This window comes from Penicillium vulpinum, assembly GCF_028829585.1.
Source record: "Penicillium vulpinum strain IBT 29486 chromosome Unknown utg000002l_segment0_segment0, whole genome shotgun sequence".
Classification (NCBI taxonomy): domain Eukaryota; kingdom Fungi; phylum Ascomycota; class Eurotiomycetes; order Eurotiales; family Aspergillaceae; genus Penicillium; species Penicillium vulpinum.
The window spans coordinates 84,785-96,909 of NW_026643242.1; the positions used below are offsets into that span (position 1 = coordinate 84,785).

The 12,125-nt window shown below is 47.1% G+C and overlaps 5 protein-coding genes across 5 annotated transcripts; 2 read left to right on the top strand and 3 right to left on the bottom strand.

The window, feature by feature from the left end:
- Positions 1–68: 68 nt before the first annotated feature.
- On the bottom strand, positions 69–1,921 carry N7479_003101 (bifunctional nucleoside/nucleotide kinase/histidine phosphatase family protein; the record flags this gene model as incomplete). Its single annotated transcript, XM_057250798.1, has 4 exons — positions 69–737; positions 790–1,376; positions 1,428–1,500; positions 1,874–1,921. The coding sequence occupies 4 exons, from the start codon at positions 1,919–1,921 to the stop codon at positions 69–71; spliced, it is 1,377 nt and encodes a 458-aa protein (XP_057110123.1).
- A 1,244-nt stretch (positions 1,922–3,165) lies between these two features.
- N7479_003102 (uncharacterized protein) lies at positions 3,166–3,629 on the top strand (the record flags this gene model as incomplete). Its single annotated transcript, XM_057250799.1, has 2 exons — positions 3,166–3,412; positions 3,454–3,629. 2 exons carry the CDS (start codon positions 3,166–3,168, stop codon positions 3,627–3,629), a joined length of 423 nt encoding a protein of 140 aa, XP_057110124.1.
- Positions 3,630–4,046: 417 nt separating this feature from the next.
- On the bottom strand, positions 4,047–5,124 carry N7479_003103 (Short-chain dehydrogenase/reductase SDR; the record flags this gene model as incomplete). The annotated part of the gene is made up of 2 exons (XM_057250800.1): positions 4,047–4,152; positions 4,220–5,124. 2 exons carry the CDS (start codon positions 5,122–5,124, stop codon positions 4,047–4,049), a joined length of 1,011 nt encoding a protein of 336 aa, XP_057110125.1.
- Positions 5,125–7,007: 1,883 nt separating this feature from the next.
- N7479_003104 (Nucleotide-binding alpha-beta plait) lies at positions 7,008–8,053 on the bottom strand (the record flags this gene model as incomplete). Its single annotated transcript, XM_057250801.1, has 4 exons — positions 7,008–7,197; positions 7,253–7,600; positions 7,668–7,953; positions 8,017–8,053. 4 exons carry the CDS (start codon positions 8,051–8,053, stop codon positions 7,008–7,010), a joined length of 861 nt encoding a protein of 286 aa, XP_057110126.1.
- Positions 8,054–9,213: 1,160 nt separating this feature from the next.
- On the top strand, positions 9,214–11,238 carry N7479_003105 (uncharacterized protein; the record flags this gene model as incomplete). The annotated part of the gene is made up of 3 exons (XM_057250802.1): positions 9,214–9,568; positions 9,631–10,385; positions 10,465–11,238. 3 exons carry the CDS (start codon positions 9,214–9,216, stop codon positions 11,236–11,238), a joined length of 1,884 nt encoding a protein of 627 aa, XP_057110127.1.
- Positions 11,239–12,125: the final 887 nt, after the last annotated feature.

A 12,125-nucleotide genomic window follows, 5' to 3' on the forward strand; every position in this document is an offset into this window, starting at 1 on the left:
AATATCTCATGCAGTCCGAATTCCGATCACATCCAGGTGACGCCACGCCGATGCAGATCAACACATCCCTAGTGCTTCGTCTCCGTGTCCTCTTTCTTTCCTCCCTCCGTGGGAAAATCTTGGTGCCTTGCCGAGCTCCCCTTCCCACGCCAGGTCGACACAGCCGGGATATCGGCCTTAAAGCGCTGCTCTTCAGTACCATAAGCGCGAGGCGTGAGTTTGATAAGGGTATGCAAAGGCACCTCCATCCAGGGACTCTGCTCCTGGGGGACATTCATAAAGTAGGCGTAAATGCAGCGGAGGACAGCCTGGTGGGTAACGATGATGACATTCTCACTGCGTTCCAGCTCCATGATGATGGGCTCAAGCCGGATGACGACGTCACGGTAGGACTCACCGCCGCGGTAGCGGTAGTTGTACTTGTCTTCGTCGCGGGCGGCGAAATCCTCTGGGTACTTCTCAGCAATTTGCTCGTAGGTCAAACCGTCGCAGACGCCCGAGTCCAGCTCATCCAGGGCTTTCCACTCCAACTTCTCGTAGTCAGTCTCTGCCTTCAGGTGACGAGCACTCTGAATAGTGCGGCCCAAGGTTGAGGTCCAGATCACGATCTTGGTGTCATCGGGGATACCGGACTTGCGCATCAATTCGGGGAGTGCGCGGGCGTAGGCCTCACCGCGCTGGGAGATGTTGGAATCGCCTCCAATCCGGCCGGTCAGGTTGAACTCGGATTCACCATGCTAATTTTCGTCAGTATTCGAAACAGTCTGTAGATTTTGATATTTAATTTACCCTTGATAGCCAGATTGAGCGAGGCTTGATGTGAATATTCTGGATATAATAGACTAGACGACTGGACAGATAATCTTTGATCTGGTTGATGATGACCGTTGATCCCACATTGATAAGCTTGACATAAGTGTAATGCTTTTCGTTATCATCAATTGTCTCGTACACCTTTTCATAGTTGCGAATGCGGTTGCGGAAATCAAGTGCAGCCACTTCAGGGTCTTGGCCCTTGTAGTCTGGGGATGTTGTCTTGACTTCCTTGATGTTGGTCATGATCAGATCTTCGTCATCACAAATTGACTCAACAAAGAGACACTCGATACCAGCTTCATGGCATTTCTGATAGATCCACTTGCGGCGCTCCTTTGTGGAATTGGTAGCATCCAGGATAGCCACAACACCCTTTCCGGTGTTAAACCACTGAATCATGTCAGACATGGCAGCCTCGGCGGCAGCTCTGCGCATACGCTCGCCTTCTTCGTTGTGGGGATCAAAGAAGGCCGCCTGTGGTTGTGGTGTGCTGAAGCGGCGATAGCTACCAACATTAAAAACACGCGCAGGGATACCGACCCAACCCAGGTATCGCATGGCTGTTACAAGTCAGTCTCACATGTTCTTTGTAGATGGCTGTTCACACTGACCCTTGCCGGCGATGAGACTCTTGCCTCGGGCTGGGAGGCCCACCATGACAACGCATATCTTTGAATCGTCGGACTGTGTAGCAAAGTTAACAGCTGACATTTCTTTTAAAAAAAAAATTGAATGAATGAAGGTTGCAAGAGCGTATGATTGTGAAGGGGTGGCAGGAAAGAGAAGAAAACAGAAAAGGTAGACAAGCATAGAAGGTATGATAGACCCAAACTTCAATATTGGTAGAATTTCGTGAAAGTACCTCTCGTACAATCTCCTCTACTTGTTTGTCTTTGCATCATATGGGAGTAAAGCCATGAGATTCCTCATACTTCCAACATCAGAGATCAAATAATCCCTTGGAACTCAACATACACATAATGCTAGCCTCGGCAGAGTGACAACCCCGCGGATATCAAAAATGGGGTAAAAAAAGACGCTGAGAAAACCCACTTACACTTGCAACGAATGCCTTATGCTGGCTTCGGACACTTTTTGATGCCATTTTTGAGGTTGATGTTATATGAAGAATTGGAGCAAATACGGGATCTCGGGAAGATTAGGGGCAATTCCCCGAAGCCGGAAAGGAACAAGAAGCAGAACTTAACCCAACATAGGACGAAATGTTCTGATCAAGAAGATATTGAACATATGACCTGCAGAAATGGGTTATGATATGAATTCACAAACAGGAAAAGGGTTTTTTTAAAAAAAATATAAAAAAAATTAAAAAAACTAGAGATTGAAGAAACAAAAATTCAGGGAGGCGCATAATGCGGTGAGTCTGGATTTCCCCCACTAACGTCATCCCATGAATTAGAATCCACTCGATATAAAGATGATATTGCCTTGTTTTGAACATATTTTTGTATATGAGATGCTAGTTAGAGATTTCTGTATATCAATTATGTCCATATGGATTACTATGTCTATAAATTGTAAAGTTACAAAATGCTATACTTATTTTCATTATATACTGGATAATGTCTTGTACTCGAGACCTTTCTTTCCCTTTCCGTTTTACTACTCACCTCTTGCCGCTTTTTGATCTCAGAGTAGAATTGAGCACGCTCACATATCATTACATAAGCTGATTAAGCATCATCCATCTGACTCTGCCCAGGTGGGCAGCCCTGAAGCCCGGCTACCTACTATGTAGATAGGCATCACATGAGCAATCTGATCCACTGATCATACCTATGAGCGATCAGCTTACTTCCCTTCACGTGCAACCCTTCCTATTTAGATCGCCCATTCAAAAAAAAAGATTCGCGCGATCAACGTGACCGTTCGTTCTAGCGGGCTCGATCCTATCGAAGTTAAAAAAAATCTACGTAGTACACAGTGCCTTCAGCATTTCTGCCTTAAGTGATACCATTTCAAAAGGGATATATAACTACATATGTAGTCACTTGCTCAAAAAACAATAGTCTTTATCATTTCTCTGCTTCTAAACTACTTAAACAAAAAGACTGCCTTTGAATATACCACAGTGAGTTCAGCCTTCATTCACTCGTTGTTCAGCATCAACTAGCCGTACTTTTCGCTCACGATTGTCGAACCAATCAACATTACCGGGCCCGCTGCCCACGCAAACCTTTGGAACCTTTGGAAAGCTCGCAGCGGAGAATATGTGCTTTTCTAGAAAACCTTAAAGCATAATCGACGCTTTAACAGTAGGACTGTCCCATTGACTGTCTTTCGTTAAGACTGCCTTGGATCACCGCGGGGATTAGCGAATTGTCGGATATGGGCTCTAACATCAACCTGCGGGTGCCAGTGGATGAGGGTGAAGAGATTACGGCTCAAGCGCATAGCCTTGCACGGGATGCAACAATGGAGAACAAGGAATCCGATCCCCCATCATGGTCGAAGGTCCAGCTCCGAGTATCAGTGTTGCGATGGACTTTTGAACACCGGAAAGACATTTTCCCACGGTCAACCACAGGCCGGTTCACCAGTTGGATTCAGCACCCCCAGGATCTCAAACGAAGATGTTATATGATTGTCTAGACTGAGAGAAAGCATTCATATTAGCTCAACTTCGTACGGGACACGCCAAGCTCAACGGACATCTTCATCGAATCGGCCAAAGCGATAGCAACATATGCGCGTGTGATATCGAACGTGAGACGCATCGCACTTCTTGTTATCTTGCGCGCGATGGAGTGAACAGCGTCGCACCCCTATTGAGGCAGCTGGTTCCAACTTAGGTAGTGTGTCGTTCATACTGGGCGGTAAACCGGAGAGTATAGAGGGGATAAGCGAACGGAATAGGAGAGCATGGAAACACGTCAAGGTCAAAGGTAGTCACCACATGAAACAAATTTGCACTTCGGGCATCACATCTCAGCGCCCCTCATTCGCCAACCTTTTGGTCTCAATCATAAACACGATAAAGTTATCCGGTGTACATATTCAAGGGTGCAGTGCACACTAGCTAGGGGGCTGCATGCGACTTGGGTCGTGAAAAGCCTGAGAAATATAATATTAATAATAATAATTATAGTTGTACGGAGTATAAGGCTTTGAATAATCCATGCCATGTATGACAATGCACTCGGCTTACAGTCCCGGAGCGCCCCCAACTTAGCGATCTACCTACAGACAGCCTTCTATATACCCCTCCTTCAAACATCCTTGGAGGAAATATGTTTGCGCAAGATTGTCAAGATCTGGCCCCACGTCTCTCGGTACAATTCGGCACCCCTCTCGCTAGCCTGCAGCTTGCTTGGTCTAGAACATCGGGATTAGTAGCGTTCCATTTTCTATTTTCAGCTTGCCCCAGAATTTCCAAACTTACTCGAGGACTACATCGTCATGCCACAGCTTCCCGATGCTCCCGAGGCCCAGGGTAGTCGCGCTGACAAGTGATCGACTTCCGTGTTCGGCAGTGCGCGCAACGAAGTACTGGATTGGACCCATGAAAATCTTGGAAACCAGTGAGAAGTTCCGTCCAAGATCCGTCTTGCAGAACCCCGGACACGCCGCGTTGATGATAACCTGGTTGTCGCTGTGTCGGTCCGCCACACCCTGCAAGGCGAACATGGTGGCCAGCTTGACCATCAAGTAGTGTCTTTGGTCGGACCATCCCTCCTCGCTGTTGAGTTGGTCAATCAAAGTCTTGTCTGACTCGAGCCATGACTCCTCGACGTCCTGGTAGCCCTTGCTCGTTGTGAACGTGAGGTGAGACGGGATTGCATTGGCGGCGGCCGTTTCCCGGAGCTTGGGGAGAATAAGCAAGGCCATCAACGCCGTGGAGAGCACATTGACTTGCAATGCGATCTCGTACTCTCCGGGCCCTTTTGTGAAGCTGGGCATGGCAAGACCCGCATTGAGGAGTGCGACATCAAGCTTGAGGACTTGTTCGTTCAGCTTTGCGGCGAATTCCTTCACGGCATCAAACGTCGAAAGATCTACCGGGATGACCACAATATTCTCATTGCCGGTCTCGCGAATGATGGCGGCCTTTGTGGCCTCGCCTTTCTCCTGTGTGCGGACGGCAATAACGAGCGGCGATGCCCCCAAAGCAGCAAATTTGACGGCGGCATGATATCCAATACCAGTGTTGGCGCCGGTGATCAAGACAGTCTTTCCCTTGTATGAGGTTTGCGGATCCTTCGGTGGGTTTCTGGCCTGCCAGTACAGATGCGTCAGCTGGTTCGCGCTCGGGCGAGATTGGTTCGGGTTCTTGGCTGTGGAGGACATAGCAAAAATGCAGAGAAGGCTTTAAAAAAAAGACGAGAAATCTTCAAACACGAGGAAACCTAAAGAGAGGACGTCAAATTCAGGGATGGGTCGAGTTCTTGAAGTCAACATGCAGTATGAGGTTCTAGGATTCGAGCCGTGGGGGAAGCATATGCTGTGGAGAGATAAGGGGTCGATCAATGTCAAGTGCTGTGGAGGTTTAATTTTACAAGCGCATAGTATTCGATTGTTATATTTCCAGCGAGCCGGTTTTGCAAAATGACACCTAATTCAACAGGCCCCAAAGCTGCTGAACTAACGTAAGTAGCTCCTGTAACCCCTGGAAAATCCTCCAGGGCCTACAAACACATCTCATACTCAGTCCAATGCGCGCCCGTTGGCCCCGTGCTGTACTAATGCAGTAATTTCGAAAGTCGACAGTCAACACTAAATGCCGCTAAAATTACCGACTTGACGCAATATTGGGGACGATAACAGGGATCCCGCCAAGATCGCCAGGCACGCTCACATCTCAAGAAAGAGCGTTCTATTTGGCCACATAGGCAGTGCCAACTCCGGGCAAAAAAGGCACTCGGCTTTGTGGTACCTTGGAGACAGTATGCCTACTTACAAAGTACCTAGGTAACCCATCCGGAGCAAGCTGCGGCATGTGGATCGTGATACCCCACCTGTGGGCCGGGTTGCGGAGTACCGCCCGAGCCCGTGGTATTGCGCTATTGCTTCCCCGGTCGAATACCTCCGCGTATGCAAGCCTGGTGTCTCGGAGATGACATAAGTCGATCAGGGGCACTGGCTCTGCCTTCAACATAGTGGTGGAAATGGGCATAGATTGCGCGACGGTTGCATGCGACACGGCATGGAATGAAACCACACCTAACTGCCGTTAACCTATTATGAAACGGGTAGCGTTCTCTTCTTCCTACGTGACTTCGTTGGTATTTTCTTGATAAGATATAGTGTTCCAAAAATTGAGGGTAGCAGCAATGCTATCAACGATCACAGTATAAACAACCCTATGAGGGCTAATCCCTTCTGGGTATAGTCTGCGGTGGGGCTAAGTGTATCAGTTGTTGCTCACTGGAAGGTTGCTCACTGGAAGGTTGCTCACTAGAAGGTTGCACACTGGAAGGTTGGACACTGAGTATCAGTCATTCTGCACGTGACTGAGTATGATCACTAATCTGCCTCCATACTGATGGATATCTACTCAGAGCCCGAGCACCTTCATAAAAGCGGCGGCAGATCAAATAGGTAAAAGCCCTAGAGCGCCCGGGAAAATCCGGTACGTACACGGAGTACTTCGTACATAGGTAGTTACATATATGGTGATTAAATCAACTTAGGGCTAGGTATATATGCAGTGCCGTATCTTGATCATGGTTGGATTTGAGTCACCATATATTTATGTACATAGATATAGTTGTCGTGCTTCAATTTGGTGTTCCCATGTGCTAGGAGTTTGGCTTCAATATACCTAGGTATAGGCAACAACAAGTCAGATAGTAATATTCTCATAGGCTTGACGAGTGAATACTTCCCTCATGGGCATGCGGATGAGCGAATTATAGAAGCAAAGCTACTTCAGATATGGGCATCCGCCATCCCTCGATGACATATCCTAACCAGTACCTAACCTTGGAATAGGTTGATATTGTCTCTCCCAAGCCAAGGTATCTAGGCTCTTCTTAAGATCAAGTTCTATATTGTCAACAAATAAACAGATATTAAGAAACAAAAAGGGAAGGAGTAGCGATATAATTATGCATGTAATAGTCTATTCAGGTATCATAGCTGCAATGTGACACATCCTATCATTAATAATACTTATTTTTTTAGGTTCCTGTACTCCGTACGGAGTACAGACGGAGTACAGAGTACTTAGATCAGGTATCCTTGGGACCACGAGCAAACTGTACACGTAGTGGACCACCCCATGGTCCTTCCTGGCCATTCAATGTGTTCATGGCTTTTTGGGCTTGTTCGGCAGTACCCACGTCGACGAACAGATAGTAATGCTCGCCGGGATCGAACCGCTTAGCGGGGTGAGGGGCAAAGACCTTGCTGACATTCTCACTGCAAATATACGGCATCAGTACTGGTCACACGACACCAGAAATCCTAAACTTACACCTTGAACCCCTTGAAGAAAATCTCTATGTTGCTTTGCACAGCCCCGTGGTCGGTCAATCGTGGCAATCCACCGACATACACGCGGCTGCTAGAGTCACTGTTGACCTTAGCAGGGCTAGGTCTCTCTTGCTGACGCCAGCGATCAACGCGGAAGGGCTCAGAAGGATTCTGAATGCGTTCCTGAGACTTGGCGACACCGGGCTTAATTTTGACAGGTCGACCCAAGATATCGCGACCATCGAGCTCGGTCATGGCACGCTCGGCATGCTCCTTGTTCTGCAAGTCGACGAAGCAGTAAGAAGGGTTCCGCCCGGTGAAAGGATCAATGGCAATATCTATGCGCTCGCTATTTTTGGGAGGGAAGTTCAGTTGGCGAATTCACGGCTGACCATCAGGTTCAAGTGCAGGCATACATAGGGAACTCGGCCGCTATGAACAGCGCCTCCACATCCTCCATCTTAGCCGTGTAGGGCATGTTGCCAACGTATAGGCGGCGGCCATCGTTGATCGCTTGGGGGACGTGCGCTCCGGGCCGGCTGAAGGCTGCGCGGGAGGTATTGGGGTTGGTGTTGGGGCTCGCGCTTGGGCTGGCATTGATGCGAGATGGTGTTGCTGGGCTTTCGGCCTTCATGCGCCAATTAGGAGAGTTGAAGGCTCGGCCATCGGTGCGGACATTTTCAAAGGGAGGCTTGGTAGGAGCTGTATTTTGTAGATATCGATTAGTTAAGACTCTTTGGGGTATGTTTTTCAGGATGATCTTACTCTGTTGCTCCTCTAGTTTGGGGCTCTCTGAATTCATGATTTTTGAGACAGAATTTCAGTATTATAAAAAGATACTTTCTTTGACAAAACAGTATATCTAAATAATTTCATCCAAAGCCAGAAAAATCGACTTTGTAAATTTGCAGTCTTCCACTTTTTTTGGGGGTGCAAACAGTGCAAAACTTGCAATCCACTTGCTATTTAAGGCGACTCGATTTTTTTCTTCTTCTCTTTATTTCATCTTCATCCACTACACCTCTTTGTTTTCGACACTTCCAATGGCAGTCTTTCTTTGAAAATTGACCCTAATGACCTTGTGGTCGTATATGACAAGACCATAAGCATGATGAAGCTTTGTTCTTGCCGTGCTTCTACAATGGTACCAGCTGTCCCCGTTATGAGAATTCAATGTTCTTTCATCGACGGGACAGCTTACATTTCCAAATGTGAGTTTCGACTGCCTTTTTCTTTCTTTCTTTCTTTCTTTCTTTCTCTCTCCCTGCTCTTAATGATGATGTAACCTTTCACGAGACCTGTTCTGAAATATAATGTCGACGAAAAATTGTACCAACTGCTGTCTGAATAAGAGCTTCTTGACTTTGTTCCTCTTGTCGAGTCTATGCGATCATTGCTAATATGATTACAGTTTTTCACAGATTGTTGCTTGTCTCAATATATAGAACTAGATCTCGGGAGAATATAATTGATATCTTTTATAATAACTTTGAAACATCCTTCGTATCAGTTCCCATTCTCTATCAAATGAATAACACAACACGTCCATTTGCTCCTTTCTACTCGACTGTATATGCCAATAAGCTGTGCAGGGACAGCCCGAAATGATCCTTGGTTTGCAATCAACCTTGGAACACCCCAGCCCTAGCCCTGCCAATCACCTGCGGGCACTTCGAAGAATATCGCGTCTAGTTCAAGTTGCGCCCTCAAACCCCATGCCGCGTTCTTTGACGGATTCTTTGATAGACCCACTTGAATGCCCCTCCACATGTACATTGATATCACTCAACATGCCGTTTAGGAATAGTGCGTTACCCGTTCCACTCTATACAGTGTGGTTTGCTTGCGTTCGAGTTTCTTTGTCCCGGGGACCCCAGTCTTTCCAACCTGGAAACGAAATATTATCTCAGTGTTTCCCTGCATGAACTTCTTAAAAATAGAGAGATGACAGAAAAAGAGAAAATGGACGCGCTGTCCGAGAAGGTCGTGCCACAACGGCCATTTGGAACAGCAGCTGAGAGAGCACGGCGCAATGCCAAACTCTCCAATCCGTTGGCCGGGTTTAGCCATACCGAACTACGGAGGCAGGGGCGTACGTTTGCTGAACTTCACGAGATGGGCGACGAGTCCGATATCCGTGCTTTCGAGCTGGGTGCTGTGCTGGCACAGTCTCCAGAACGATATACCAATGTTGCTGGTCTAACAAACCAGGAGAAGGGAGTATTACGCCGGGAGTTCACGCATCGCTGGTCACAGCCATGGAAGATGTATGCCGTCATTACATTGTGTTCTTTATCTGCTGCAGTTCAGGGCATGGGTAAGTAGTACCTCAGCCTGAGCAGTCCCCAAGTCTCGATACCTCGTACTGACCAATAACAGACCAAACGGTTGTCAATGGAGCCCAGATATTTTACAAATACCAATTCGGCATCGGCGACGAATCCTCTCGGAATGCCTGGCTCCTCGGTCTAATAAATTCAGCGCCATACCTCTGCTGCGCCTTCATCAGCTGCTGGCTAACAGTCCCATTCAATTACTGGCTTGGGCGCCGCGGTACAATTTTCATAACATGCTGCTTCTCTGCGATAGCCTGTCTCTGGCAGGGATTTGTCTCTACCTGGTGGGCGATGTTTGTTGCACGATTCATGTTAGGCTTCGGTATCGGCCCCAAATCAGCAACAGTGCCAATATACGCGGCTGAAACGGCGCCGCCGTCCATCCGTGGTGCATTGGTCATGCAGTGGCATGTCTGGACTGCGTTCAGGATTATGGTCGGCTATGCATCCGACCTCATCTTCTACAATGTCGACTCGACTATCATCGTCGGCCTGAATTGGCGCTGTATGATGGCCTCGGCAATGTTCCCGGCTCTGGTCGTTTGCTGCTTTGTCTTTGCTTGCCCCGAGTCTCCACATTGGTATATGCGACAGAAACAATATTATCATGCTTACAGGTCTATCTGTACGCTGCGACATCACAAAATTCAGGCGGCTCGGGACTTGTACTACATGCATACCCTGCTGGAGGCTGAGGATAAGATGAACCTTGGAAATAACAAGATGCTGGAACTGATCAAAGTCCCGCGAAATCGGCGAGCGACGTTGGCGTCTCAGATTGTCATGTTCATGCAGCAGGTAAGTGGGGAATTTCAGCAAGACATACGTACATATATGTATGTACGGAAGTAATTGCAGACGTACTGACATAAAACAGTTCTGTGGCGTGAACGTTATTTCATATTATTCTTCCGAGATATTTCTCGAGGTTAGTCCAATTTATCTATCCTACTTCCTCTCCAGAATATTAAACGAAAGCTCAGGCCAAATTCTCCCCACCGGCTGCATTAGCCGCCTCGTTGGGTTGGGGCCTAATCAATTGGCTCTTATCGATACCGGCAGTTTACACAATCGACACATTAAGGTTGGCCGACGCAATCTCCTATTACTCACCTTTCCTCTCATGTCTATGGCACTTTTATTCACAGGCTTCAGCTTCTGGATCCCAGAGAGCAGCCACAATGCACGCCTCGCATGTATCGCTGTGGGGACATATATTTTTGGCATATTCTACTCACCGGGCGAGGGACCCGTGCCATTCACCTACACAGCCGAGGTGTACCCGTTATACGTCCGGTCCTACGGAATGGCGCTAGGCACGGCAACAATGTGGTTCTGTAATTTCCTTCTAGGCGTGACGTGGCCGTCCCTGCGCGCTGCATTCACAATACAGGGCGCATTTGCTTGGCATGCAGCCTGGTGTTTGGTTGGATGGTGGCTGATACTCTTGTTCATGCCTGAGACGAAGGGGAAAACGCTTGAAGAGTTGGATCAGGTCTTTTCTGTGCCAACGAGGTTCCATGCGCGGTATGGGATAAGGCAAATTGGATATTTCTTTAAACGATATTTCTTGAGGAGGGGTGTTAGACCAGAAGTTCTTTATGAGAGGGAGGAATTGGCCAAGGCTCATGATGTGGGATTTAATGCTTGATGAGATACTATGTACGGAGTAAAATTTTGTTTGTATTTGAAGAGATGGATTCAAAAAAAAATATATTGGTATTGATAATAATGAAGAACTTGCAATAACTAATTCCAAGAGGACCAAGCTATCCCAATGTAACCCCCCGCACCAGAAGGATTGGACCGGATTGCAACGCCTCGAGTCTAGATGCTTTTTTTATGCAGCTTATAGGAAGCAAGATGACTTTTCGTAATTGGATCGTTTAAATTTATGTGAATAAATGGTACTTCGTACTTTCCAGCAATTCACATGTAAGAATCCGGAGTTCTCTTCCGGTTATTTTCCTATTGGGCGTGGACGTCTTGGCCTATTCTAGTTCATATTTTTTTCCCCTTCCATGAATAACTAGGATATAAATTATCTTACATTCCAAAGCTATAGATTAGCCCATTACCCGAAGCCCTATCCAATCACATTGTCTGCAGATGCATTGTGGCGCATCCAACAGCGTGTAGTGACATAGAATAATGGCTGGGCTTGTATGCAACTAAAAAAATGTAGCCAATCGCTAAGAGACCAGAAAGATATTGTTGGCTGTTGGTCTCCATAATGCCATTGTCAGCCACAAATAGTCAAGGCCAAATTAGGCGAAGCTGAGCCTGAGCCTGATCCCAATCTCAGTTCAATTAAGAAGAGGTGAACATAGCTCTGGAGGCTCTTTACGAGCCCTAAGCCACAAAAGATGAGTCAGACATAGATCGACAAAATAACTTGAGTAGTTCGTGTAAGAACTTCTATAAAATAATATATTATGAACAATTCTGGAAAGGAACGGAGATCTGAAATCGAACGTTGATTGGGCCTCCCATAGTCTCGGGATTTCCAAGGATGATCTCGGAATCATACTAAGAGGC